This window comes from Phalacrocorax carbo, chromosome 20 (assembly GCF_963921805.1).
Source record: "Phalacrocorax carbo chromosome 20, bPhaCar2.1, whole genome shotgun sequence".
Lineage (NCBI taxonomy): Eukaryota > Metazoa > Chordata > Aves > Suliformes > Phalacrocoracidae > Phalacrocorax > Phalacrocorax carbo.
Window position 1 is genome coordinate 2,502,509 of NC_087532.1, and position 23,407 is coordinate 2,525,915.

Below are 23,407 nucleotides of genomic sequence, written 5' to 3' on the forward strand. Positions count from 1 at the left end.
AGTCCAAGGATGAAACAGTCCACAAGACATTCAGTGCTGCAGAAATGCAGCTATAGAGAAGGAACGTGATCTTGGATTAATCTTTTACCGATAATACATCAGTTTTACAAAAATGAGTGCTCTGTATCCACTCTCCCTCAGAAGCACGTTACCAAAAAAAGACTTTATTTTCTTGTACAGTTTCTCTCACGTGGATTATGAAGAATTTAATCAGCAGTCTGATCCTTTTATCTAACTGTTGGAGAACTACAAAGCGTCTCAACATTTGTCTGGTTCTGAAAAGGCTGCGGCGTAATCGGCATGTCTATCCATTTCAAAAACTATCAGAGATAGCTCTGCTCTAACAAGTACTTTATTTCAAGTCACCCACCAACATTCCTGCCGATAAAAAAGACAAACTGCATCACTTCAACAGATTATTTCCTGAAAGAGAAATTAGATCGCACTCCCAATCGACTCTACTATTCAGATTAACAGCCTTTGGTTTCAGCTCTCAGTGTACAGATCCTGGCTATGGGTACCACACAAACCGTGGAGTGAGGAGGAGAAGGGCTGAGCCCACCGCCATTTTGACCCACTCAAGCAAAGCCCGCCACATTCTGCCTCACCAACCGCAGCGCCCCACACAACGGGGGCACGCTGCATTGTCTGGAGCAAGCCTCCGCTCCCAATTCCCGCGCACAGCGAAATCCTACGAATACGCGAAGATTAAGGAGTAAAGGGAATAGGAAAAGGATGGCTTTCCTAGGGTAGGACGGGCCCCGCCGCCGAGGGGCTGGGGAAGGGCAGGTTTCCACTCAGGCGGCGGCGGGCGGGAGCTGGCGGCGCCCAGGGGCCCTGCCCCGGCAGCAGGAGGAGGGAGGGGAAGGAGGGAGGGGAAGGAGGGAGGGGAAGGAGGGAGGGGAAGGAGGGAGGGGAAGGAGGGAGGGCCGGCAGCCCGCTCCGCCCGCCAGCGGAACGACGGGGAACTTCGAGCCGGCGCCGCCTCCGCCCAGGCGCGCACAGCACAGCACCGCGCCGCCCGCCCGCAAAGGGGCTGCAGGGGAAGGCCGGGCCCAGCGCCTCAGCCATGTCTGAGGGAGCCGCCAAGCTGCGCCTGAAGCCCAGGAAGGCGCCGCCAGCCTGCTGCCGGGAGCCCAGCCCTGGCCGGGAGCCCCCCCGGCGGCGCCAGTGAGTCCGGGCCGCGTCGGGAAATGGCGCCGTCGGGAGAGCCGGAGCCGCGTCGCCGCCCCGCCGGGCCCGGGCGGCCGCTAGAGGCCGAAGGGCCTCGCTTAAGCAAGCTGAGCCCGAGCTGGGCCTGTGTCGGCCGTCTACGATGAGGGGCGGCCCCGCCCTCGGGCCCGGGCCGTGAAGGTGCAGCTGGGTCTTCGAACACAGCTGCGGCCCGAGGCGTGGCGTAGTCGCGCCTCTGGCACGTTGGTGCTTGTGTTAAAGGCTCCTTCATAAAGCACCGCCTGTAGCACCTTTAAAAAATTGAGAAGCCAACCGCAAAATAAAGCACAGCGGGCCCTGCGCCTCCTGCTCGTCCTTTGGCACAGAACGGCACGTGTATGGATGGGGCCATGAGCAACATTAACATAAAAAAAAAAATTTTATTTCTTCAGAACAAGGCGCACAGGAGACTAAAAATAATTCCTGTTTTTTCGAGCCCTGGAGTAAGGGAGGATTGAGGAAAGGTGAGGTGAGGAGGCAGTGAGTGGTTCAGTTGTTGCAGCCTGTTGGGACGAGCAAGCGTGGCACCAGCTGTGCCCCTTCCCAAAACAGGCTTTGAAAGGCTGATCGCTCTGCTCTTTGAGGGCTTGTAAGACTCGTCTCTAGTTTCTTCCCAGTGCAGCGTCATTCCTGGACAGTGACCCAAGAAAATGCATCAGTAAGCACTGGGAGTGCTGGAAATAGTATTCTGACATTAATAATCTAGCCTTCTCTTGAAATTGTCTTTATGAAGCATTACTTGTGTAAAAAACCAATGCAATTGCCAGCTTCAGTGCAAACACTTTGATGATTTCTGTGCTCCGCAAGCATCAAGTTTGGTAGCTGAGAAGAAAAAACAGCAGCTACAGGTAACTGTTTCACTTGGAAGTGAAACAGTAATAAATACCTCATTTGTTACAAGGAGAAAGCATGGCTTTTAATTCTTTTTAAAAATTAGATAAATTTTTTGGTAGCTGTACAAGTTATGTAAGTCATGGTAGACTATAAAAATCAGTTTACGGGCTAAATAGTGTCTCCGTATTCTAGAAAAATCTTGCTATAGGCTAGAGGGAGGTTCCCTTGGTAAACAAACAATGTTATAAACAGCTAAATCCCTTTTCCTCCACAGGCCATCTTGCATCTCTTTTAAATTAAAAAATCTGCATTTGCATACTTGCACCTCCTGACAGATGGTTTTTACGTGCCTCTTTGTGGTTTGACACAGCAAAGTTGTCAAATACTATTGCTTTAGCACATAAAGTGCTACTCAATGAAGAGAAAATAGGTAAGAAAGGAGTTCTGTGTTGCACAAATGGAAAAGTTACATGCATTTTCAATCATGACATCCCAACCTTGTGCTTAGCCACTAACATTAGCCATTGAATTGGGCTGAAAGAGGTTGGTGCACTGTCAGTTGCTGGAAATTTTTAATTCTAGGACTTCTCCTTGGGTAAGTCATAGTTAAGGATAGCTACTTTGTTGTGACATCAGTGTTACATGAGGGGTAAATCAAGATAATTAAGAGGCAAACTAATAGCAGTGCGGAGTATTTTCTTCCCTCTCCCACCCTCACACTCTTGGACTGTCTCTCTCTTTACAGGGCATTGGCTGACAGATGTTCCTGGTTTGAAAAAGACGACTTAAATGAGTGTGAAGACCCATGGATTTTGTTACTGAAAGACATCAGTCAAGATTTGCAATGCACAAATGGGCAAACAGTGCCCAGTTTTCCAGAGTTCAGTGGAAAGGTAGTGTGCTGTCTCCTCGTTGTTTACACTTTGTGTACTGCTTACAATAGTCACAGTCTGCGTGACGATGTTAATAGGGGAAACAGTCTGAAATAGCTTTTAAAGAGATGTTGGTTTTCGGCTCTTTAGTGTCTATCTCTAGTGATGTGACTTAGCATTGTGCTGCAGGTACTATAAAGACAACTTACTGGGGCTTTTTTTGCAGTATGGCAAACTCTTTAGAACATTTTTCTGGAAAGAGGTAACCTGTGTAAGTACTCTGACTGCTCTGAAGCGTTAGCATCTCCCAAAGGGAATGGAACTGGAAAAGGCAAACTGTAACAAGAGGTTAATTACACAGTAACAACCATTACGCTTCTCCGATAGTGTTAGGCAGTATCATACCACAAACAACAGTCCTCCTAAAGTAGCAATTTTTTCCCTGAACAGCAGTAGGATGTTTTTTTCATCCTCAGTCTCTCTGGGACATATTAAAAGAGTACCCTATTGTATCAATTTAGAAACATTAAGGGAAGACACATATTGCATAAACTCCAGGAAGTTCTTGATGGCTTTGCAGGCGCTGGAGGTGGATGTAAATAAAATGTTCTTTCCTCAATGTAGTTTAGCCTTCTCAGTATTTGTAATATGTTCAGCCTTGGTTTTATGTATCGATTGAACTGCATTTGTTTGAAGACCTTGTGTATGTGTGTGTGCCACAGAGTTCTGAGGAAGAAAGTCTACAAAAACAAGAAGTCTTTACAGTTGGAATGAAAGACTTTCAGTGGGTATCATTCCCATCTTTTTGCAAAGAAAAATGTCTGAAGCCAAAGGACCTTAGCTCCCATCAGCTAACACAGAGCCAGATCGACCATTTGCATAACGGACAGGGCCAAGCAGATAAACCAGAAAGCTTACCTTCTACAGCTGAGAAAACATGCTGTGTAACTGTTACAGATCAAGCCAAGAACATGGTTGGGGAAGACACAAAAGGCATTTCAAAGCTGGATGCAAGTCCTAAATCATGTAAACTCGCTCAGCACAGAACTTCTACACACCACTCGGCATCGTCACAAAGCTCTGCAAAAGCTTTTAGCTTTCAACAGCACTGCAGAGGGACTGTACAGGACAGCGGGAAAAACAGAAAAGAAAACGATAGCAAAGAGCTTCAGATACAAACACATCAAGGGACTATTTTGTTTGGTGAGGCCAGAAACGTGCCTGCAGAAAAGCAGCCTCCTCTTGTGAGCATACCTGGAACTGAAAGCTGCAAGGAGAAGACTGAAAATCAGAGTGAAGGATCTTCAACTCTTGACAGTTGTCCAATGTGTCTGATCCATTTCAGCAGAACGTAAGTCTCTTCTTTAATAACTTTGAGTATACAAAACTCAAAAATGGTTCTGGATGCATTCTCTACAAAATAATGAAAATAGGCAAAACTACTATAAAGTACTTTTTAAATGACGGAACCACCTACTTCTAAATCAGTTTAGAAGTTCACAATTACTACATTATATTGCTTCAAAAAGAAACTAAATCTGAGCGCTCTGGTAAGCCTTGCTTATGTGCAGAATTAGCATTTTAAAATACTTGAGTATGAAAAGACTTTTTGTGGAATTTGTCTTATAATGCAAAACCCATTTCAGTGCAGCATTCTTGACGGTTAAAAGCCAGCTCTAGAGCTATATGAGTTGATCTCATATCTGTCACTTTCTCTTCGAGGTCTAGACTTCACTGCTACAGCTACATCGGTACCTGGATGCCTTTGGCTGAGCAACTGTGCTCTTAATTTTAGATTTAGCTTTCAAGGTGTGGGCAAGATGGAAGGAAGCTGATTTTCCTTTACACAAACCCTAATTAGTACAACTGACACTTCAGTCATCTCTTGCTGTCAGGCTACCTTTATAAAACACAAATCCTCCCTCCTAGCAACTGAATATCTACAGTAAGAATTACATTGTCTCTTGAAATTACACCACTTCATAGTATTTAGGCTGTCATAGTTGCTCAAAAAGTGATTTTGAACGGATCCTCTTAACATTGCAAGATTTACTTGCTGCAACTTTGTTTTCTTTCATTTGGAGGCTGAACAAGGAGCCAAAATGATGGCTTCGCTAATATTTATAAACTTGTAATTTTATCAGGAGACTTGGACAAGGCTGAATATACTTCAGGTCTTCATGTTCAGTCCTGGGCTACTGATAACTCTGTGCTGATTAGGGTTAGGTTCAATTTTTACAGAAGTCACTGTAAAAAAATTGTCATGTGGGCAGGAGGGAGGTTCACGTCACCATCACAAGAATAGCTCTCCAAAGAAAGAAACCGAAAGCAGACACAAGCAAGCATCCTTACAAGCATCCTTACTCTATCACAAATCTTGTTTCCTGTATCCTCAAGTTGGATGTGGAATAAGGTAATGGGTTTACATCCCGTATCAACAGCCTAACGTTTCCAAGGATAGCATTAATTGTCCTGAGCATGTGGTCTGAGCATTGCCTTCTAGTAAGTGACATTATCAAACCATGTAGCAGCAGCTAAGAGCAACTACAGGAGTTTGTGGCAGATTGCGATGCCTCTGAGCGTAGGAATGACTTACCCACTAACCTACTACAACACTTTACGATTGCTTAGGAAGTGACAGAGTGAAGAATAGCTTAAATAAAAGGATTTTACTTTGTTTCTCACTGAAAAAACCCTCTGTCTTTGCAGACTGTCACAGCTGGATATTGACAGCCATCTTGCTAGGTGCTTGTCTGAAAGTGCTGACGACATAACGTGGTAAATGCAGAGGAATGAAGAGCAAAGAAACAAGGCCAAAGGTGAACCTTTCTCAAAGGAAAAAAAAAAAAAACAACAAAAACATGTCAAGGAAGCACATTCTTGTCTCCAACTTGCTTAAGGATCACAAATCAGTAATTCCATAGAAGGTCAAGTGCCACCTGCCTGTTTGGGGTATTTTTATTTTAAATCCTCTCAAATGTATGTAAAATAGTTCTAGTTCTGAAAAAGGGTGCTATGGGATGTTCCAGAGACCCCAGGGAAATCAGCCTTGGCACTCCTGGAATCTGGGTACTTCTGGAAAAAAAAGCACTATTGTAAATCCCTGAAGAACCTGCTGTGTCTGATGCGCCTTGGTTGTTCAAAATCTCTAAGTGTAGATGAAAACAGCTGAACAAAGTAACTATTTTTAACATAATCCAAAAGTTTACTGACCTTTTTTTCTTATAAACAGGTAAGCTGTGAAAGTAAGTTTAGAGTAATTCAAGCATAGCATTTTTGATTATTCTAAGTAAGAACTTACATGATCATAGAGTTGATTCTGTGAGCATATCTATGTTAAAAGAAAACAAAACCCAGACCAAATAAAGTGTGTGTTTCTTTAATCTTTCTGAAGGAACAGCTAAATTCATAACCTTACTTAGTAGGTTTCTAAGGCAGTATCCACTTGACTAACATGAGTGGCCTCCAGAAAGACCATTTCTCCTGCCCATTTCACCAGATTTCATCTAGTCTGTCAACCAAAACACCTGCCTTTTGAATCCATTCCAACCCTCCCCCTTAGAAACCATAAATGTTTGAGAATAAAGAACACCTGAGAGTTAGTTTCAGCTAGAAGGAATTCAGAAGACTGCTGTGCTATTTTAGTAACTACTTAATAGTAGCAGGTAAACATTCTGTAAGCTTGAGAAAAGCAACCTTCTCCATGAGAGACAATAAATGACATTTAGCGATCGTTTAGCACCAATAAATGGCACGGACAGAATCAGCTAGAGGGGGTTGTTCATTTCCCCCGAGTACAGTTAATTGTTTACTGACCAGGGTTTCCTGTTCCTGCAGCACATCGCGTCCGGATCACAGCCTCACGGCTCCAGTCGGGGCCCTGTGGAAGGGCTGTACGCAGGAGCAGGACACTCATGCCTCTTGCAGCTGTTCTGATTGCAGCTGCCTTCACACATGGTGAAGAGCCCAACTCAGGTGAACGCCCATCAGCCTGAACAGTTTTTCTATCTCAGCAAAGGTCTGCCCTGGACCTCAGAAATGTAGGGCCCAGGTGCAGGGCCAAGACACAGAACACAGAGTACCTTGTCAAACCACAGGAAGAATCCTATAGATTTAATTTACAATGGGGTCTCTGAAAAGTGCAAGTTGGACAGAGCTGAGTTTACTGATAAAGAATAACAGTCTATTAACTTTTTCATTAAAGTCTTTAATAGATGTGCAAGAATATAAATGATCTTAGCTGTTATGGGTTAGTATACCGCCTTCTGCACAATTAAAACTGGTCAGCGAAGATCCAACTAAATTATACAAAACTACAAGAACATATTTACTGTTTTACAATCATTAAGTTAGCTAGAATTTTTATTTACTATTTCAAATAAGACAACTATATATCATTACCAGATCCATTTGTAATATATTAGGATTTTTTTTTCCAAACCACACATTTACTTACATCCTTCATTTTCTTTTATTTATAAAACAAGTACTTTATATAAAAAATTTCCCCTTCATCATGAACAGAACATTATTCAAACACTTGCACATGAGCAACCAAACTTGTATCCAGCAAACTATTTGGCAACACAGCAACATTGTAATTGCCTGTAAATTTTTAAATAAAATCAAGTAGTCTTTACAATGTTTGTTTAGCAAATGTGTCTTCTCTTCTTCCCTCCCTCCCTCCCTCCCAAAATGTTCTGAAACCTAGAGAAAAGGTTAAAAAAACCCCCAACCCACCTTTCTAATATTTCCATTTTCAAGTCCTATGCCCTGGCACATCAAAGGACAGCTTAATCTGTCATATTTCCATTCATGAGCTGCCTGCAGTCACTCTGATAACTATTGATTAGTTTTATTACCAGGGGAGTTGAAAACACTGAAAAAAAAATTATTCAGGGTAAATAAAGCAATTGCCAGGGAGAAGGGAGAGAAAAGGCGTAATTAAAAAAAGTCAGATTACATTTAAAAGGTAAATGTTTCCTTTAGTGGATAATAGAGTATCTAAAGTCCAGGCATTTGAGGCAAGTACTTCTTACTGGTTAAATTATTTAGTGCTGATTAAAACATTTTGCTTAATATGAAAAGCTACAGTCCAACAGAGAGAAACCCACTTAAACTTAAATCTGAATGGGATTAATATAACTAAATAACCACAGGTCTGCATAACTGTGGCTAATGAGGGGATACAAAATGTAGATCGTTAATCAATGATTAATCGAAAGTTTTAAACAATATTTTGGCAGTCTCTTCCTAGCACCTCATGACTTGGATGTGAATCCGAAAGATGTCATGTTCAGCACCTAATGCAATGCTGTACCCTGAGAAAACCATATGTTAAAGAAAGCGAAAGCGTTGCAATTTATCCTGCATTTTACACCAAATCAGGTGAGATGTCATGGCACAGGGTTTCTCTTTTTTCTTCCTTCCCATGTAATTTTTTCCTCTCTCTACAACCCACACGATAGAGTTAAACCAAAATTTAGCAAAAAGAAACTGCCTCTGCTGTTGTTGCTTACGGAGGCAGGTAAGTCTTCACAAGCGCCTGTGGTTTCCGATGGCGCTGCACACTTCCTAATCCTCAAATGTAGCGACACGAGCCTCTCCAAGCTGATAAATCGCTAACCTTTTTGACTTGATAGATCCTTTCCCTGCCCCCCGCCCCTCCCAGTTTCCATGAGAAGGGATTTGATAGTTACCTTTTGCTTTATCCGATTTCTTAGGTATTCATTTTTCTTCCATTAAAAATATTTACTACTTTGATGCAAATCATTTTACCAAAACATCCCGTTCTTACGTAGAATGATTAGTTATTAATATACACTGAATAATTGTAAGCGGACAGTTTATCGTAAGTAGGAGGTGTGCTTTATCAGGAAAGTGTATTTTATATTATGGTTATTCTAAATTTACTACTTAAACTTTAAGGCTATGCTTTATTACGCTCTTGCTCTATTTCTGAATATTTGTATTGTTGATAAAAATACTTTTCAAAATCTAATATACAACACAACATCATTGTAGGTGTAGGCACTGCTTAAGTATTTTCAGAAATCCTTTGTGTGCAAATCTAGTTTTCTTCAATCTATACATTTTGGTAAATTTGGGGTTTTAAAAAACCAGATTTTGAAATTGATACTTCCAATTCTAATTTGGAATTAATATTGCTGAGTCGCTCTGCATTTCCAATTCTACAAAGATGCAAATGAACACTAGGCTGCAGCTCTGAACTGTGTGTTTCATATGTAAATGGTTACTTAACAAGCAGAACTTACCAGGTTTAAGAACGTTCCAAATATGTAATAATTCTTCAATGCAGTGTATCCATTTAGGCACTTAAACCTTGTACCCAAATTTATGTTTTGATTGCTAATAAAACACAACTCCTTTTAAACATATCTGAGACATTTAAACAGGTACCACTTGTGAAAAAAGGCATCAAAAATAAGCTTCAACACCACCGTAATATATTTTATTCTTCAGGATGTTACACTGTAATATTCTTCAAATGGTAGCTCATTGCACCAAATGTTTGTAGGAAGTGTGTAGATCTCGAAGTTGTTCAGAACCTCCTTTTCCAGGGATGCAATGAACATTTTAATCCTTCATGAAACAGGCACAAAATGCAAATTCCTTCATTAATGAAGCCAGTTGTGTCAGTGCCCGGAACTTAAGAATCGCTAAGCGGCAGAAGACACCCACCAAAATCATTATTCTCTTCTTTGATTTTCAGCAGCAATTTTTTTTTTAATCATTGGTCTCCGTCCAAAATCTTAACAGTTCCCCAGCCTTGCATGCATATACTGTAGTTAAGGATAAATTTAAAAGGTCATTCACATTGTCCACAACGAAGATGTCATTCCTTCATACTGTTTCTTCTGTTGACAGCAACAAGGGATTAATATATTCAAATCCTTCAAATTCTGACTGGTCTATTCGCTTTATTATATCTCTGAAAAACAAGCAAAAGCATTTTTAGTTTTATCAATTGAAAATACCATTTTCACTGCTGAACTTCTTCAAATAACAACACACCTTACGGAAATGTATGTATATGAAGTTGTACAGAAGCAACAATAAATGGGGAAAAAAACTCCCTGAACATAATACTTAAACACTAATGTTTTATCCCAATATCTAAAGAAATATGACTGGAAATTTTAAACTATCTGATAAAAAGTTTCTTCCGCCCCTTCAGTTAGGCAGCCTGCATACTTGTATGGCCCAAAAAGAAGCCTATAATAAATGACTAGTATAATAATACTAATTTACAAGTAAAGATATTTTACTGTCAAGCAAGGGCTGCTAACATTTTATGTAAGATAAATGCTACAGAAAAGTCAAGCACAAAGCTAATACTTCTTTAAAAATACGTGTTGTAGGGACAGGAAATCCAAGGGAAGAGTTATAAATTGATGTATATAAAGAGAGACAGAATTTCTTTTAAGATGCGTTGTTCATAAAGCTTCCCGCTATAGCTGTGTGTACACTTGGTGTTTGTGATCTTATTGTCAAGCAGAACCTGCAAAGCACAAACAGGCCTGGCAAATCTTTGGTGTCACACAGAAACCATAACTGAAGCCCTTCACACTTCGGTTTCCATGCAGCTACTCGCTTCGTATATGCTGGGCTCCTGAGAAAGAGAGAACGGGTTGGGAACTATGGATCTACATTTTTACAGAATTGAAGCCTGAGCACCTAGGCGCGCAAATATCCACAGGGAAATCTCCAAACACGCCACTACTTGAGGATGGACACCTGCAGCAGGAGAAAGACCCTGCAACAGTAAGTTTATTGCCACTGGAGTAGACACAGATTGCTAGTTAGTGCTCATATTCACAAATTTAATCAACATAACACTTACTTGTACAAATAATTCCCTGGCCAACTAGCTAATCCTGGGGGCTGACCTGGGATTATAGCAAAAACTGTGTGAAAGAATCTTTGAAATGGTATTGTCTGTCTTTCAGAGCAGTTTAGCTTTGTTGTGTAGCAACAAAAGAAGAGGGAAAACTGACAGAAGCACACGTGCTAGAATGTGGCAACCTTGGGCCTTTAATTATGTAGGCCTTTGGGTAGCTGCAACAGCCCCTGCTTGCCAACACAGCATCCAACTGTACGCAGTACTTCAGACAGTGTCTAAGAAAGCAGAAATTATAAATCCATTAATAGAATCCCAGTTCCAAAAGCAATGTTTTAGATTCAGCTTTATTAAATGTCTGATTAGACCCGAATATTCATTCTAGAACACCATCAATCAGTAGCTCGACAGACTTCAGTTAGAAATCTTAACGAATGCAAAGCACCAGAAATCTATGAAATAACTTTTCTTTGAACATGAGACCAGTGAACAGGCCAACAGGATGAAAACATTTTGAAAATAATGCATTACAGTCTTCAGCAGAGGGCACCTAGTCAGCTAAAGAAAACTAAGCATAAATAAATAAAATACACTGGGAAAATAACTGTGTAATGTGCAAGCAGATCTTTACTCTCACAGTAAAGTTTGCCTAAAAATCCTCACTACACAGATTTTCGGATTCTGAGTCTTAGATTTTTGATAAACCCAAAACCTCCTTCAATAGTTCTTAGAAAATGTGTATTCTAAACGCCACCTGGCATTAGTGTCACACACAAGCCCTGAAAGGAAAATGCACCTTGGGAAAAAAAGAATGGATGCCCCCAAACTGTTGCATTCCTCGGCAATTAGCGACTACGACCCTCACGCCGGCACCCTTTGGCCCACCCCCCCGCTGGGCTCTGACGATACATTTGCCATCAGACGCACACCGAACGCTTCACAGACAAGTCAACAAGACAGTCTTTTCTCCAACATCTTCCCCCATTCGATCAAGCTTCCTCTTGTTTTTCCAAAGAAAGTTCAAGTTCCCATTTTCAATTTTTACCCTTCAGCAAACCCTCAGAACTGTGTACAATTATTCTCTTTTAATGAGTTTGGGCAAGCTAAGCCTCCCATCTGACTACCAGAACTACAGCCTGTCTTCTTAGATGCCCCCTCGTATCTGAAGGGACTTTCTTCCTTCATGTAGAGCCATCACTCCCCAGCTTTCAAATTCCTTTAATAAAGCACACTTTCTCTTCCTGCAAATTTTTTCCAAAGCACATGTAAATAACAGCTTTCTGCAAGATCTTCCTGCCACCTCAAGCTTATTCCAAGACCCAAGGACTGTGCGTCCGTTGTTTCTCCCAAGTACAGAAACGCAAGAGGCCTCTATCAGGAGTCAAATTTCTGCCTCTTTCAGTGCCGAGCACATGCTCAGCAGCAAATCAATACTGTATTCTCAGCTTCTGTTAGAATGCTAGGCAGTCTTCTACTATATAAGAAGTATGGCAAGTTATACAAGATATGTAGGATACAAAGAATTTCCAATTTACTTTAGCCTGACTGTGCTAATGCCAAGTACATAGTCTCTTAGTAATTTTCAAGTAATATATAAATTAGTTTCTTAATATAGAATTGTATTTGGGGAAAAAGAAAACCATACTCATCATCTGGGGTTAGCTGCACAGGTTCGCTGGTGAACTGCGTATCAAAGTTATCCAAACCATAATCGTCTGTGATCTGAGGCTGGAACGGAGGCGTTGCTTGCTTCTTTTCCAGCTAAGGGGAAAAAAATAATAGTGAGGGAGAGGAAAGATTAGAATATTGGATACTTAAAAATCCCCTAAGAACATCGACACACATTGGCTCTAGAGTACATGCTCAGGAAAGTCACTATAGTTGCGTTTAATATTGGTGGAAGAGATAAACACATTTAACACAATCCGACATTAACTTTTAGACTAGTGGATTTTGAAGCTAAATGTGTATGCTCATCCTCTGTACCCTACTGCTGTATTTTAAATACAAAAACTTCAAAATCAACACAGCCAGACGGATTTGTCAATCCTGATTCCAGCACAGAAGAAAAAAGGAAGCAATATTCATGATCAATCGCTAGCCACATGGGGAAGCAATCATTAAAAGCAAGTAGTGCTAATGAACAAAATAGCTAAAGCAGCCCAGAATTTTATTCTACAATTAAAATTTAACCATAAATATATTTACATACATTATTTCGTGTTCCAGGAACTGGACATCCATATTTATCTTCCTCACCAGGGATAGTCAATAAAACATGGGATTTTTTTTTTCCACTCAAATAACGCCGTTGCAGTCATTAAGAACCTCTTCTCATTTGCTATACCAGCAGCACGCTCCACAGTATCTATGGTTTTCTGATTAAGGCAAACCCCTACTATCCTCCAGAGTTACTAGATAGCTTTTATCACAGGTTTGAGTGATAGAGGAGCTGATGATAGATTAAATGTTATTATTTGTTTAACCACTACCCACGGCGGTTCCAAAAAAGATGCAAGAACCCCACCACCTCTTCAAGCTCATTTTCAAGCAGCAATAGTTCCAGGCCCAGTGGAAAATCACAGATATGACTTAGCTTCCGGAAGCAGGTGGAAGCCTAAGCACCTGATGCAGCTGACACACGGGAAACCAGCATATAAAAGCCAGTCAATAATGAGGTGTTTGCAATTTCGCAAGGCCAGCTAAATCATTTCTTACCACAAAAGTAATACCAAGTAACACTATGTTTGCTACATGTTAGATCTACCATATTACTGAGTCTCCCAGCTGAAATATGATAGAATATGAAGCATCTTAAATAAAATAAACCAGTGGAGCTCTTGTAGAATTGACTATGTGTTATTCGAATGGATTTACACTTCTCACATTTTTCCTGAAGTTATTAATTATACACTACTCGCTCTTGTGAACAGAATCCTCTTCACCATGACTTGCGGTTTCACGCTGCACCCTAATACAAGGGCTGCCTAACAAACCAAAGCCAGCTCTCTGCTGCCTCATGAAGAGGGAAGAAAAACCCTCAAGTGCAACATATTATTTCAATTGATGCTTAAATTCATGGGTTGCAACTCAGCATTAGCTGCCTCTCTCCCATCCATACAGCCTGGGGAACGTTCAGACTCGTTCTTTCACATACGAAGCTGACCATGCAGCAGCCAAGTCACAGCCACCGCTCAGCTCCTCCACAAGCAAACAAGCTACTTCAATGCATTATATTCTGGGAAAATCAATAATAGATAAACAATACTGCTCACCATCACAGACAGCAACCTAAATAATAAAACCAGCATGAGCTGAACCGCATTGGTAACACACAACCAGAACAGCTGATTTTTCAAACGCTTTTTAGTCTAACTAGAAACCCACAGCATTTCAAAGACGTTACGTTGCTTAAAACATATGATTTTAGTTAAGTTTGTTCTACAAACTTCTGTGTGTTTTATGGAAAGCTGACTGACCAAATACTCATGCCCACAGTGGCAATATGCTGAGGTAATGCCTTACACTAAAGATACATAGTTCAGGGATAGAATATGACAAAGGTAACGAGGAAGGCATTAAGAAGAATTATGTATGAGAAAGTGTAACGTTTCAGGAAGTGTAAACTCTGCCTTTATGCGTTTCTGATGCCTCGCTAGTTAGAAGTAATAAGAAAACCAGAATGTCTGTGTGCCACAGTAAGCAGTGACAGAAAGATAGTAGAACTAAGACCAACTGATAGTATCTTTCATTCTGACTACAAGATCCTCACATCTACATATTAACGAGAGGTACTGCAAAACTCTTCATGGGCAAACTGGCCATGAAGAAATCTTGTTAGCTCAGAAAGTAAAGAATCATCGTATTCACTAAGCATTAAATAAGGAAGTGTCATATACTGAGATCTAAAATTAGCTCACAAATGGACATTAAAAAAATCATAGCACCATACAATATCTCAAGTGGGAAGGGACCCATAAGGATCATCGAGTCCCAAATTACAAGTAACCAGTTAAGTTTTCCTGAATACTCTAGATTTACTCAATATTGCGTGCCCATTTATTCTGAGAAAACCTATTTCTTTAAAGGAGCTACTGCAGTGACTTTGGACACTCACCTGGACTGGACTAAAATTAGTACTTTAGAGATAAGCAACTCTACGTTTGGCCTTCGCTTTCCCAAATCCCACGCAATAGCGACCACAATGCTTCCAGAGCTCCCCTGCATCCAACACCCCGTATCTCCTCCCATGTTCGCACCTCCGTCTCCCCATTGTTTTTTTTTTTTTTGAGGCTACTCAAGAAACAGGTTGACTACCAGCCAAGACAAGCAGCCTATTAGACAGCTGCTTTTGAGAGACAGAACAGATAAAAGCTGACTTCACAGTTTTCCCCCACTAGGGAACTAAAAATCGGTCTCATCCACCAGGATGCTCATTTTCACATAAAACTATGTAGCATCATTGAGATCTACCTGCCTTCAGAATAAGCAAAAACTGATTAAACAGCTCAGAACTTATTAGGGTCATAACTGGTAAGTGACCAGTACAGCATGGAAGTCCCTCTTCCTTCACAATTCTATTTAAAAATATTATTGCAACAAGCATTTGAAGGGAGTTACGTTAAACCTTTCAAATTGAGGCTCCGCTTGATTTAATGGAGTTGAGACTAGTTTTAAATTCTACAAAGTCGTAGAAGCTTGATTAAATTCCTCTTCACAATCTAGATTCTTTCTTTTATAGCCCAATGTGGCACACTCAAGAAGTATCACTGGAGGTTTAGTTCCCAAATCGTATACAACTATGTCATTATTCCAAACAGTAAAACACAGGCATCAAAACAGTAAAAGGCAGGAAGAGAAATCAGACATTTTCAACTTGCCATTCAAAGGTTTAATTAAAAGAATTTTAAATGGCTAAATTCAACAAACCAACAAGCTTATATATTTACTTTCAGATCAGTGAACTCCCAGACATACACACCAAGCCTCAGGAATTTGGAGGATCAGGCACAGCTGCAAATTGTCCTTGGGAGTACTGACAGAAACATCAACACTGCCTGAAAAATTCACCTTTGTCTCCAAAATGTCAATGCTTATTATTTTATAAATATTTGATTGAATATTCTAATTTTTCTATTCAAAAATTCTACCATGGACTCTCATGCTCCAAAATGATTTTAGAAAAGTCCCACAGCTGGGTCCTAAACCACACAGACTGAGAAAGCAGTTTCAATATAAACCCAGCTTTGAAACGATAACCAGCATGCTAGGTCCAGAGTAAGGCATGGCAAGTGATTGAACTGGCAAGTAAATGTACCATGTCAACGAGGATGCTAGCATATACTGCCTCATTAAACGGGCTTTTTAAACTAACCGTAGTTCTTTTTAAATAATTATTTATAGATGCCAGTGTTTCATATTTTATAAAAAGAATGCAATTCTTGCAGCGACACTTCAAGAGCTGTTATTGAACATTGAAGAAAGTGAAAATTTTAATCTGGCCCCAGACTGCCAATTTAGCAATTGTTACAACCATAACTAAGTTATACATAATAGATAACCATGTATTTTCACAATTCTTTTATTTACGACCATCTAAAACACCAATTCTGCAAAACATTTGCTTAATTGGCATGCTGCGTTCATATAAAGCTCCTTTAATTTAAGGAGGCTCCGACTATATACACCAATCTTGAACCCATAAAGGATTCAGGTCATTACTTTGCCCATAGAAGAAAATGATAGAAAAGTTTGAGATAAGAAGGCAAAAAGCCCGTGAATCCTGTTTCTCAGTGTTGGCACACCCATCTCAGCATCCTTTCTGAGTAATGTTTATAACCCCTTTGGCAGCACTGCTGTTTCCAGAAAGGAGCTTTCAAGGTTTATTCTTTGCATCCATAGTTGTGTGAAATGGTCTTACAAAACCTTAGGGACCTCCTGTGTATGATGCAGTTCGGAATCTGTTTTTCCCATTCATCAGTAGTGAATTAAGCACTAATTAGAAGAACAAAAGAAAACTTGAGGTAAAAATCCAGGTTTCCAACACTAAGAGGGTGCTTGCTACCATCACGTCTTTTGTTCAGTGGGTCGCCTAAGCAGAGATTACAGGACCGTGAACAGGATCAGCGTGGCACTGCTACAGGCTTTGTAAAGAAAGATCTCAGAGCTATACCAGAACAAAGGTACGAAACTTGTTGCATGGATCCCTTTGCAATAGAGCAGGGGGATGCTCGGGCAGAACTGGAAGCGACACGGCCAATGAAAGGAAAGGCAGCTGTAAATTTGAGTAACAGCATCGCTCAGAGGCATCTGCGAATGCACTGTGTAAAAGTGATGTTGCTATTCCCGCTGGAGGGAACCCTGTGGTCAGACCACAATGGGACAAAGGTGCCACAGCAACTCTATTTTTCTCTCCTCAGGGGAAGAAACAAAAAAAGAGAAAATATCAACAGCGTGGCTTAAAGATACGACCACAGAACCTCAGCCAGAACTGGTGTAACTGAGTTCACGCCGTAATAGTAACGATACTCAAAGCTTCCAGATAAGCCATAGGCTGTTCCTCCAATATACTAGACTGCCTCTGCAGAAACGAGAGCTTAGCCTTCCCTGGTAACAGCAAGTCAGACTATTAATAATTAAGCTTAATAACTTTAAGATCCTTATGAAATTACTTGAAAATTCTGTATAAAACTTGAATTCAACCTAGTGCAAAGTTGCGGTTTTACATATGGGCAGGAAAAACACTGTCAGGGAGAGTGAGAGTAAGGTTTCAAATTATGTTACATAAGTCATTCACCATTAGAAATTATGCTTTTGATAATGATACCAACAGGCATGTAATTGACGAAAGAATAAATTGCTAGTTACTTCAGAATGAAGCTCTGGTTAAGTGAATTCTTCCTGCCTTCTCTGAATTGTGGAGATCGTTTTAATTGTAGAAAGTATAACCCACTTACACCCTCCCCGTTATATTAAATAATTTATCACCACAGAAATTTGTACTTAAAATACTGTGGTTAAAATACAAATTTTTCTGACCATTATTTCTGAGCTACGCATCTATACAACCTATACCAATACTCATGCTACAGGGCATAAAATTGACCGCAAGGATGTTAGTTATCGCTATAGAAACATGGTAGGCTAGGAGCATTTGGAACCATTTTTACCTTCCTCTGAAGCTTCTGGTATTGGCTTTGATAGAGACAGGCTATCAGACTTGATCATTATTCTGATCTGTTATGGCCTATGTGGTATATACAGTTTGGGTTAGCCTTGCTGGCCACTGGAGGTCACCGTTCCTCTAGAGAAATATCAGATAGAAAAATCAGCATTCAAAACTCCCTTTGGAAGAGACCCAACGACACTAACGGAAAACAAACAAAAAAACACCCCACAAAAAAAATCAATTTCTTGTCATGCAACACATCCTCCGTGGTAACAATATTAAATGACAAAGCGACACGCCTGTTTTAATATGTGGGTTTGTATGGAGACTGAAATTCCTTAACAAGTTTTGTTTTCATCGTTTTCATTAAAGTCCATTCATCAGGCTATCAGCCAACCACTACGTGCCTTTTGCTGGGAAGGAAGCAGACAGCCTTCTCTTCCTGTTTCACAAGTTAGACATCCTCAATGCTAGACTATTTAGTACCAGGTGTAATTCTTAATTTTTTGAAATATCATTTGGTACCTGCTCACGCAAAAGCAAAACCCAGCTTCCCCTTTAATAGTAGTCACCGTGAAGCTGCCAGTAAGGTGAGATCCACCTTAAGGAGACAGCAGCTCTGCAGTTCGCAGAGTGTCTGCACTCTCTTCATTGAGTAAAGCTGAACTGTCTCATCAGCCATGCTGAACACGACTTCTTCTGAGATTTAAACAATTCACCGCACTGTTTAGGTTGCCATTTGTTTTCTACACTACTATTTCCACCAATCAAGCAGCAATTTCCAGACGTTTCCTACTTTTGAGTCAAATACAGCTAACTAAAGCACCATGACAATACAGAAAAAAAAAATCTCCTGTGGATACACATCCTCACCCTGCCCCTTTTTGCTTTTTTAAATAAGTGAATTTCCAACACAGACTTGGGTTAAAACTTCCCATTCAACATCTGTCTCACCAAGTTACAATATTTACTTTGGTTTGTGAAAAGTACTGATTTTTCTGCAGTGAGAAATGCAGTCTTTTTGTGTTGACATGTTTAGCCTTCTTTGGTCCCTGCAAGACAGTAACAGAACTCCACAGATGGCCTGGAATAGTCTGCGCCGAGTACAGGAAATTCAGTAACAGATTCAGCGATCATGAGGGTCACCCGGTACCACTGAGAATTAACAAGTTATCCAGCCAGATCGCTCTACAACCTCTCTTCTGGGATGAGAGAGGAAAGGTATGTACTTCAATTCAGACCTCCACACTGTTTCAGGAAAACTTTCATTATGCTTTCTCCTTTTAAAGTAGATATCTGTGTTATTACAAAACAAGAGCAAGTAATCTGTCTCAGCATGCATTTATGTAGGATCCATGCTTTATTATTCAGGGTGCCTAGGAAGAAAGCAAGCTTTTCAAGGAATCCAGCCCTTTAACCTGTAGGGAGGTAACAGGGATTTTCCTGGATAAATTTCAGGAAAGGCTGAACTCTTGCACTCCCTTACTTAGGCTGGTTTCTCCCTATAGTTCCAACCACAGTCCTGCTTCCTTTCAAGACATGGTATCTGCTTCAGTGTGGCTGAACACACTTGCATGAAAGCATTTCCAGAACAGGATGAGTGAGCAAAGTGGTGGTTTTTCACCGCAGACATAAGAGACCCAGTGACAAGAAGATGGAACAATTTCATGCTTTTCTGCAGAGGATAGAAAACTAGCTTATTTTCCTATCATTACTTAAAAGAGTATTATCACAGGCAAAATCACCCCACTTATATGATTTTACAGTTGTGGAAACACATTCAGTAAAACACATACAAAATATACAGCTTGCATAGATTTTAACCATACTTAAATTAAAAATAGCTCCAAAACCTTTTGACAAACCACCTCAATTGGGGATCTTTCTAGCTCTCTGTCTCACTTTGTTCCTGGCTTAAATTCCATCCTTACGGTATTCACACGCGGATCACATTCATCATATCCTACTTGCAATTACAACAAATTCAGTAAAATACATTTTTACAGTGATCGATGGTACTTAAACCATCTGCTTAACAGCAGTTCAGTGTTTTATTGTCCATTAAACCAAGAGATAGGAGATTAAAATGATGTTGTTTAACTTCAGTAAAAAGACAGAGTTCGTATAACTAAATTTCCAAATATAATCGTATAAGGCAATAGTAATAACATTTCAAAAGCCTTCAAAAGCTATAAGAAAATGTTATGGTTACGATGAGTAAATTTAAACAATTTTGTTGTAATAAAAAAAGTCATCTATCGTTTGTCAGAACTCCTGCAGGAAGAAATGAACGACTATTTTCTTTTTCTGACCCCTTACCAGAGTCCATCACAGATCACTGCCCAAGATTAAAGCATCAGCTCTGACTTCTCTGGCTCCCTAGTTAGGGTGGTGGTGGTATGTTTTTGCAGGCCTATAGTATTAACAGTAAAAAGGCTGAAACTAATTAGGAAAGAGGAAAAACCATTTTGATCATAACGAATTGCATTTAAGATTTGCCTGGAATGATCTCTGTGATCTCTGAATTTGATGAACTGATCAAAAAAACCTGCCCCCCGCCAAAGTGTAAGTTTTTTGGGCCCAGCCTTCTGAGCCTAGGGGTAGGAGTCTTACGGTAATAGATGAGGGTCAACCATTATCCAAGAGCTCTGATGCAAAAAGCCTTCCTCCCTTTTCCAGACTTACTCCTAACCAGAGACTGTTCTTCCTGCACATCCTCATGGTGTACTCAGTGAACTTCCTCCCTGGCTCCAACTGCCTCGCAGGTCTGGGTGGTGCACACAAGACAGATCTTCCACGCCAAGATCTACAAATTCTCTTAAAGGCCTTGCAAATGCTTCATACCCTGCAGCTGTACCTAACACTGAATACTCGTCAACGTCATTAATAAACCTTTGAAGACTTTTTCCACAGAAGGTTTTCCGGCTACCAGGAGCGCATTACACCGGCCACGCCTGCGTGCTGCGGAGTTCAGCTGCATCTTGCAGAGGTCTCTGTCGCTGCCCACCAGTAACAGTAACATACTTCAGCTATCAAGTCCATGTGTCGTTCACATGGGCTCTCCCCAGAACGTGCCAAGTAAAACGGGCAAATTGTACATCTCCCGGAAAATCTTTTCGCTACCTTCCAGTATAAGATTTTTCTGAATCTTCCTGGTCATTCTTATGGGCTATATAAAAAATATTGTCACTTTTAGGATAGAATTATTCAAAATGTAAACAGTAGATTTTTCCCTATTTAAAACAGCCATATACTGACTGCATTGCTTCTCAAATACTTAATTTGATATCTTTTATAGGCCAGTTTCATAGGAAAAAAGGGAAGGCTTCTGTTTTAAAACAGTACTAACAACAAAAGCCAAATTTACACAAACAACAGCATCACATATTCAAACCAGACATAAGTTACTATAGTAACAGTTTCCGTAATAATTAACAAAAGAACTCTACAACTTCAACTACATTAAATGCTACTGGAGAGAAATGTCAAAATACGTAAGTAATACACAAGCCAGACAAGAGACACCAGTATAATTAGTGCTCTGCATTTGAAAACAGAAGCCCATAAATAATTCTATCATTTAAGTTCTCTCTAACTTGGTAGATTACACTCAGGACTGAAAAACTCCCACACAGATGCTTGCTGCTGCAATACAGGAGTTAGCGCCTTGTACTTACTTATCTTCCTGAGGAACAGCATTTGTGTGCAATTAGAGGAGACTTATTTCTGGTATATCATAGGTCATAAATCAAAATTGCAACTGTAACTTAGGGCTTAAGACTCAGATTTCTGATTTAATGCTCTACAGAGTTGCAGAGGACATAAGACTGTAGTAAAACTTGCAATTTAGGAATAGAAGCACAAAAGTCTGGGAAAGCTACTGATTACGTTTAGCAGGAAGGGAAACTTTTGCCAGATTAACTGCAACACATTTACACAGAGCAAAATAACTCACTTGAATTAGCCTCTAACCTGAAAGTCTTACCACCACAGCAGTGCAGACAAAAACCTGTCATGGAGTCAAATTTGTAGTAGCACAGACATCGACGTTCTAATTCTAAAAATTATATTCAGTTTAAAAAAAAAGCCGAAGATACAATCTCCATATCCTAACCTAAAAATAAATCAGGTAAGCATAAGCATAATGTAAGTGAAAAGTAGTTATCACCTACCAAAACTATTTCTTATATTACCAAAATGGGTAGGAAACCTGGTTTTAGGCCAGCACAGCTTATTATACTTGGCACAAAGTAACCACCAAGAAGGTGATCAATAAGAAAAATCTTGCATTCCAGGTTTAAGACAAGAGCATGATGAGTACAGATGGAGATCGGAGGAAATCATGAGACTAACTGGGCAGTGAATCTCGACACATCAACATCCCATCAGTTACCAGGTCTTAGAAAGCATCATGAAACTAAAGTTGTAAGGAAGACAAAATTAGCTCCTCCCAAACAAGAATGGCAGCATGAAACAGCAAAATGATTATTTAAAATGTGAAGTAGGGGGGTGAGTATGAGTCAGTGGAGCTACGCATTAACATCTCAACAGCAAGGCACAAACTAGGTGTTAAATATCAGGCTGCCTCTGATGTTATACTCAGTAAAACACAGAAGCACCCTTAAATAAACGTTATAGTGAACTTACAGCCTTTAACTTGAGAAAATGAATGAAAACATGTTGTTAAGAGCTCTAGAAAAAACCTTACTGCTTCTGTACACAGCTAGCAGTAGCCCTGGCTTTGTAGTTTTTTCAGCACATAATGGATAAATACCATAAAAACAGGAGCTAGGATAAGAATAGACTTCATGTACTGAAACAATCAAAGTTATCTTGGTACTTTCCCTGAACGATGTTAAGCCATTCTATATGCGGAGTGAGTAATCCAAGATGTTCTTAGCTGTGCCAAACACAACTCACATGACTAATACCAGGAAAAACAAAATGTTTACGGTGTATGTGTTCACTTCACCATTATTTCTTTTTCCATTTAACTCAAGCTTCACATAGAAATTTAGTCAATTTAGTCAAAAATTAGTCAGCATTAGACTCTTGCTCCCTTGCATTTCAACTTGAAAAGATTTGGAGAAGCTTTTAAGTCAAAAATCTTTTCCACTTATCACCTGCATTTCAAAGAAAATTCTAATAATTAAAAAAGCTTTCCAAATATTTTTTCATTTTCTCCTGAATATATTTTCCCACACTCTTTAGTTATTTAACTTAAAATTTATCTCACATTTTAGATCTTCCTGAACAGCACAAATAACCTAAATCTTCTCATTAGTTTTTTTTAAATAGATGTTTGATATCAAAGCTTTTACCCAAAAAAAAAAAAAAAGTAAAGAAAAAAAATCAAAATTCAAGTCAGCATAAATGTTGACCAAGAAGTACCAACTGCAATTAAGAGTTTCTTACACAACTGTCCTGGTTTCAGCTGGGATAGCGCTCATTTCCTTTGCA

General features: G+C 40.0%; 2 protein-coding genes across 13 annotated transcripts in view; one reads left to right on the plus strand and one right to left on the minus strand.

The window, feature by feature from the left end:
- Positions 1–920: 920 nt before the first annotated feature.
- On the plus strand, positions 921–7,562 carry FAAP20 (FA core complex associated protein 20). 4 transcript variants are annotated; one of them, XR_010375806.1, is made up of 5 exons: positions 921–1,170; positions 2,792–2,939; positions 3,641–4,269; positions 5,628–5,870; positions 6,756–7,562. XR_010375806.1 is itself a non-coding variant. In XM_064470121.1 (4 exons), the coding sequence occupies exons 1-4, from the start codon at positions 1,070–1,072 to the stop codon at positions 5,698–5,700; spliced, it is 951 nt and encodes a 316-aa protein (XP_064326191.1). In that variant the 5' UTR covers positions 921–1,069; the 3' UTR covers positions 5,701–6,114. The 4 variants fall into 4 exon arrangements, 2 of the variants coding, with proteins under 2 accessions (XP_064326191.1, XP_064326192.1); XM_064470121.1 differs by lacking the exon at positions 6,756–7,562 and having other exon boundaries at positions 5,628–6,114; XR_010375807.1 differs by lacking the exons at positions 921–1,170; positions 6,756–7,562 and adding an exon at positions 1,186–1,676 and having other exon boundaries at positions 5,628–6,114.
- Positions 7,105–23,407, minus strand: part of PRKCZ (protein kinase C zeta) — a 71,084-nt gene continuing 54,781 nt past the window's right edge. For 8 of the 9 annotated variants that reach the window (XM_064470107.1, XM_064470113.1, XM_064470116.1 and 5 more), the window contains exons 18-19: positions 12,425–12,540; positions 7,105–9,870 (exon numbers count right to left, since the gene is read on the minus strand). In XM_064470107.1, coding sequence (XP_064326177.1) covers positions 9,783–9,870; positions 12,425–12,540 — 204 coding nt within the window. In that variant the 3' untranslated portion in view covers positions 7,105–9,782. Of the gene's footprint in view, positions 9,871–12,424; positions 12,541–17,974; positions 18,083–23,407 lie in introns of those variants that run through there. The other variant, XM_064470108.1, reaches the window with a different exon arrangement.

Coding starts and splice junctions, on each gene's coding strand:
- FAAP20 (XM_064470121.1), top strand. CDS start 1,070: ATGTCTGAGGGAGCCGCCAAGCTGCGCCTGAAGCCCAGGAAGGCGCCG. Junction 1,171..2,791: donor GAGCCCCCCCGGCGGCGCCA/GTGAGTCCGGGC, acceptor CTCTCTTTACAG/GGCATTGGCTGACAGATGTT. Junction 4,270..5,627: donor CTGATCCATTTCAGCAGAAC/GTAAGTCTCTTC, acceptor CTGTCTTTGCAG/ACTGTCACAGCTGGATATTG.